At 36.7% G+C, this 6,431-nt stretch overlaps 1 protein-coding gene across 1 annotated transcript in view; it reads right to left on the bottom strand.

The window, feature by feature from the left end:
• calcrl2 (calcitonin receptor-like 2) overlaps positions 1 to 6,431 on the bottom strand; it is a 51,235-nt gene that overhangs the window by 13,717 nt on the left and 31,087 nt on the right. Inside the window, exons 9-10 of the mRNA XM_016250535.1 lie at positions 6,028 to 6,088; positions 5,862 to 5,925 (exon numbers count right to left, since the gene is read on the bottom strand). Of these exons, the coding sequence (XP_016106021.1) occupies positions 5,862 to 5,925; positions 6,028 to 6,088 (125 nt within the window). The remainder of the gene's footprint in view (positions 1 to 5,861; positions 5,926 to 6,027; positions 6,089 to 6,431) is intronic.

The raw sequence follows: 6,431 nt of genomic DNA, 5'->3' as shown, positions 1-6,431 counted from the left end.
ATATATATATATATATATATATATATATATATATAGTAAGGGAATTTACCGTTAACCAATCAACAGGTTTTTACCGGAGCAGTCTTTTACCATTAAAATGACAATAATTTTTACAGTGTAGCTTATCTTCATTAGACTGATAAAAAGTCATAACTTTCATTACTGCCCTCAGTCATTTTGTCTTTCCTCTCAGGACCGGGCTCACAGTGGTGTTGGATTAGAGGGCGGTAGGAATGGAGGAGATCCTGGGAAAGGGGAAGGAGATGGAGTGGGAGATGACGAGGGAGGTGCGAAGTGTGGGAGCAGTGGCTCAATGGGTGTACTGTCCTTGTCCTCCTCCAGTCAGGAGCAGCTGCTGGAGCACCTGGTCGAGTGCCCGCTCTGCCTTCTGAGTCAACCACGAGGCCACTTCCCTCGCTTGTCCTCCTGCCAGCATCGTGCATGCACCGACTGCTTGCGCCAATACCTACGCATCGAGATCTCAGAGAGCCGCGTGGGTATCGCCTGCCCACAGTGCCCTGAAGTTCTGGCTCTGCCCGATGTCCGTGCCATTCTGGATGACGGTGCACTGCTGGAGCGCTTCGAAGAGTTCCAGCTGCGACGCTTTCTGGCTGCTGACCCGGACACGCGCTGGTGCCCGGCACCAGATTGCAGGTTAGCACATAAATGTGACTGATGAAGCACAGCCACCACTGTACCATTGGTGCCGTTATAGAGGGATATTTTTACACTCAACATATTATGTTACTGTGCAAATACGTCTTAATTTCATACAATTGAGCATGTCACAATAATTTCTGGCATTTCCATACAAAGTTTTAGATTTTTTTTTTTTGCTCCATTTTTTAAATCTGTAATTTAAAGTACACATGAAATCAAATTTGACTATATTTATTTTGTTAGCGCACACTGGTATATTTGTGGTGAACAATTCATCTGTGCAAGTCAATCCATTAAAAAAATTGTTTGCCTTTGTAATCTTTCATCCAAATCTAAAAATGCACCTCCCCTCTGAAATGACGGACCTTCTCTGATGATGGCAGTTTGACGTTTGGGCTTGAGCATAACATCCTTAAACGCCCTTCCAGTGTTGTTCCGAATGAAACGCCTACTTTACTACATCCAATCAGTTTGTAGTAGAAAAACAAGCCACGCCCTCTTTCCTTTTTCTCGTTCAATATTCCATTTCTCTCGGAAGTACATCACAATACGGAAGTAAAGTCGATCGCAACTTCTAGTTCATGTGGACTTTAAATTTAAAGTGGTAAAAAAAAGTGCAAAGAATTTATCGTGGCAGTTTTTAACTTTAATTTGAAATATAAATTAGAATTTTAACTGTATTATAGAATTAATATTCTATAATATGCTGGCAGATAATTATTTGTACATTATGGGCAATATTGAAATTCTGTACTATTTAATTTAAATAATAAAAAATGAATATAAAAATAATATTTTAATAATTAAAAACCCTAAAATTTAATAGCAGTTGTTTTAAATGCTACAAGTGAATTTAAGCATCATAAGAGTTTAATGTATGGTATGAAAATGGAGATTTGCCAAAGATTACATTTAACAATGTCATTATTATTATTATTATTTATTTATTTTTTTTTGGGAAAGAAATTATAGAAATTATTACTTTTATTTAGCAAGGATGCTTTAAATTGATCAAAAGTGATGATAAAGACATTTCTAATGTTACAAAAGATTTCTATTTCAGATAAATGCTGCTCTTCTGAACTTTCTATTCATCAAAGAAACTTGAAAAAATTCTACTCAGCTGTTTTCAACATAATAATAATAATAATACATGTTTCTTTAACAGCAAATCAGCATATTAGAATGATTTCTGAAGATCATGTGACACTGAAGACTAATCAAGTAATCAAGGGGCCAAGCACTCCAGAGGCAAATTGAGGAGGTAAGCATGGCATGGAGCATCCAACCAAATGCAACAATGTGTAATAAAAGCAATTTTAGGATGATTGTAATTGAAATGGCTGAAAAATCTAAACTACAACCTCTAGAAATATGATTAAATGGCTTATCACTTTTGACCAACAGATGGCGCTGTAATCAAATCCTTTTGGTGTGTTCTGTGTGAGCTGACAATGGCACACACAACGTTTGTTGTCATTATGTCAAAGCTTTGCAGAGATACAGCCTCAGAGTCCTTTGGGCATCATGCCTCAAATTTGTTGCTGTGGTATACAAAGTATATTTTTGTCAGCATTGTCTGAAGATGATATGAATCGATTTTGGTGAAAATCGGACCAATGGTCTAGGAGGAGATCGAAAAAGTAGGTTTTTAAGAAAATCAAAATGGCGGACATGAAATTTGGCTGACTATGGCAACAATGGATTCACTGTACTCAGCATGAACCAAGGAATCTATTAATACCAGTCTCATTACAATAGGCAAAATTCACAGAAAGCTATTAGCATTTATTTGAAATTTCATTATAAATTTTGACCACATGGTGGCACTGTCTCAACTATTTGAGTACTTTCAAGTCATGGTCTCGATGGTACATACAAAGTTTTGTAATGGTACACCAATGCATTCGTGAAATATAGCATATTATATCATAATACTCTATTGTAGTCAATGGCAATTTCATGTTTTGTTCAATTATAGCGCCACCAAGAGGCACACTCCCACCCAATGTTTTATGTGTCCTTAGAGTGTGCCCATACATATGTGTCTCAAATTTGGTGAAAATATCTCATTTTGTTTTGGAGTTATAGACATTTTTATATATGAGAACAGAAAACTACGGTGGTTTCATGTCGATCGGAGTAACGGTTTCTAAGATATTGGCAAATGTTTTTTAAGTGCTAAAATGCAATGCTGCACAAACCATAAGGAAAAACCTGGCATGTTTGGACTCTGCAAGGATTCAGGAGTCTAAAAAGGTGACTCCCGTGAAAATAAGTAGACCACACCCAAAGTTATAAGCATGTAAACATTTGATTTTACCACTAGGTGGCGCTGGCTCGAAACTTCTCAGGCTCCTTCAGGGCATCGTGCTGATGACCCATACCAAGTTTCGTAAAGATACGTTATTGTGTTCGCAAAATATAGCATTAAACTACAAAATTCAAAATGGCCGACGCCCAAAATGGCTGACATGGGAAAATTTTATATGGTTCGACTCGGCATGATGCACCGAATCTAAAGAGACCAATTTTGTTATTTTTAGCCAAACCATTTCAGCCAATTTAAATGAATAAATAAATACAACCACTAGTAATATGATTAAATGGCTTATCACTTTTGACCAACAGATGGCGCTGTAATCAAATCATTTTGGTGTGTTCTGTGTGAGGTGACAATGGCACACACAAAGTTTGTTGTCATTATGTCAAAGCTTTGAAGAGATATAGCCTTAGAGTCATTTTGGCACCGTGCCTAAAATTTGTAGCAGCGCTGTACGAAAACGGTTTCATCCATCGACACGAAATCCATAACATTTTGCAGACCAAATGCAACAATGAGTAATAAAAGCAATTTTAGGATGATTGTAATTGAAATGGCTGAAAAATCATAAATACAACCATTAGTAATATGATTTATTGGCTTATCACTTTTGACCAACAGGTGGCGCTGTTACCAAATTATTGTGGCATGGTCAGTGTGAGGTGACAAATGCACTTACAAAGTTTGGTGTCAATATGTCAAATATTTGCAGAGATATAGCCTCAGATGCAGTTTGGCACTATGTCTAAAATTTGTAGTGGCGCTGTACAAAAACGGTTTTGTCTATCAACACGAAATCCATAACTTTCTGTCAGCACAGTCTGAAGACCATCTGACTCGATTTTGGTGAAAATCGGACCAACGAGTGGCGAGGAGTTAAAAAAAGTAGGTTTACAGCATAAATCAAAATGGCCGACAGGCTGTTCAGATTTGCTAAGCGAAAATTCGTATGTCTGTTGTCGGCATAAGCCAAGGAATATTTTGAGAGCAGTTTCATTGCAATAGGCTAATGCAATCAAAAGTTATTAGCATTTTTGGAAATTTCATAATTTATAATAAATCAATGGTTTATTACTCTCGACCAATAGGTGGCGTTGTTACCAAATTGATGTGGCGTGGTCAGTGTGAGGTGACCTTATTTTTACCTTATTTGTATATTTTTTACCTTATTTGTATATTTGTATAGTTGTATTTTGTATAGTTGTATTTTGTATTTAATCTGTATTTATGTTATCTGTATGCACCCAAGGGTCTGAGAGTAACGCAGACTGTGTGTATGTGCTGTATATGTGGAAGAATTGACAATAAAGCAGACTTGACTTGACTTGACTTGACTTGACAATGGCACATACAAAGTTTGGTCCAAATATGTCAAAGCTTTGCAGAGATACATCCTCAGATGCATTTTGGCATCTTAACCAGCAAATTCGTTGATGCTCTAAACGAAAACCGTTTCGTATATCGACACGAAATCCATAACTTTTGCCAGCTTGGTCTGAAGATGATCCGAGTCAAATTTGGTGAAAATTGGACTAACGGTCTAGGAGGAGTTCGAAAAAGTAGATTTTCAACATGAATCAAAATGGCGGACAGGAAGTTCAGCCAATTATGGCAAAATTGGTATCGATGTTCTCAGCATGATGCAAGGAGTCTATAAATATCAGTCTCATTACATTATTATAATGTATGCAAAAGTTATAAAGCAATTTATAAAAATGCTAATAACTTTTGACCACAAGGTGGCGCTGCGCCCAAACTTTTTGAGTGCCATCAGGGCATGGTGCCGAAGATGCATATTGATTTTTGTAATAACAAAGTTTAAGCGTTCTTAAAATATTGCATTTTTTAATGAAATTCAAAATGGCCAACACCCAAAATGGCTGACACGAAAATTCGGTATGGTTCGACTCGGCATGATGCACCGAATCTAAAGAGACCTGTTTTGTGACTTTTGGCCAAACCATTCAGAAGTTATAAGCAAAAATATTAATATTTAAAAAAATCTCCTGACCACTAGGGGGCATTGCGCCGAAACACTGCAGGTAGTCTCAGGTCATGCTTGTTATAACACACACCAAGTTTGGTCCCAATACACCAAACCATTGCGGAGATATAGCCTCACATCCATTTTTACGTGCTTTTCATAGAATTCGTTCGTGCGTTATTCGAGAACGGTGGGACGAATCAATTTAAATTCCATAACTTTTTGCCAGCATGGTCTGAAGATGATCTGAGCCAATTTTGGTGAGAATCAGACAAACCGTCTAGGACTAGTTCGAAAAAGTAGGTTTTACGAACAATTAAAAATAGCGAAAAAACTAAACCTTGCAATTTTTGAATTTTGTTCATTGTTCATTCGACTCGGCATGAGCCAAGGATTCAGAGGAAAAAATAATTTTCATTTTGTGCCTTATGGTTCAAAAGTTATTAGCATAAAGAAATTGCAACTTTGGACAAGTGGTGGCGCTAGAGAGTTGGAGTTAGAGACTCCAAACTTGCTGTGGTTAATGTTGAGAATGTCCTCTATCAGTGTGCTCAGAAAATGTACAAATAAAGATAATTGTAGATGTTTAATTACTATTTGGAGCATTGGGATCGCTAGACGAGGGCTTAATGAACTAATTTTAGTGAAAACATCAAATTTGACTAGCTCAAAATTAGCTTCGCAAATGTACATCTCACTTTTGGCGTGAAAGGGCTTTTACATTTGCTGAAAATAAAACTTTTTGTATTAAAAACAAACAAGCGAGCCCAGCCCAGATGAGAAAAATTAATGCTAAAGTAAAGTAACCCATTACTTTTTATGGAGTAACGCAATATTGTCATTTTAAAAGTAACTTTCCCCAGCACTGATGATGATGATGATGATGAAGCTCACCAGCAGAGCGACTTGTATGGGGCTGTGTATGATGTACAGCAGGTTTATATTCATGATCCAACACCTGGAGCAAACGTCAAATATTAGGCATTTCAGGATTTAAGAGTGAACTTTTACATCTTTAGAGTTGAGCTTTAAGTGTGAAATCCAGAAATGTGATGTTTACTTGTCATCGTGGAAGAGCAGACGGGCTACAGCATACAGGACCGCAGGGATCACTGGGAAACCTGCAAAAAACAGACTCGCATATATTTGCAGGGAAAAAACAAAAATCATTGGGTGATGTGTGTAAAGAGCTCAATCTTTCATTTCTTGAACAAGTCGACAGAAGATTATATTATAAAATATATGCACTGCCATTCAAAACTGTGGGATCAATACATTTTTAAATGTTTTTTAAAGTCTCTTCTGCTCATCAAGGCTTCATTTATTTGATCAAAAATATAGAAAAAAACTAATATTTTGAAATACTATTATAATTTAAAACAGCTGTTTTCTGTGTGAATATCTGTTAAACTGTAATGTATTTCTGTGATGTGATATTTCTGTATTTTCAGCATCATTCCTCCA

Source organism: Sinocyclocheilus grahami, unplaced genomic scaffold, assembly GCF_001515645.1.
Source record: "Sinocyclocheilus grahami isolate Dianchi unplaced genomic scaffold, SAMN03320097.WGS_v1.1 scaffold993.1, whole genome shotgun sequence".
NCBI lineage: Eukaryota > Metazoa > Chordata > Actinopteri > Cypriniformes > Cyprinidae > Sinocyclocheilus > Sinocyclocheilus grahami.
The sequence above is the reverse complement of the archived record's forward strand: the minus strand, read 5'-3'. Positions and strand labels throughout refer to the sequence as shown.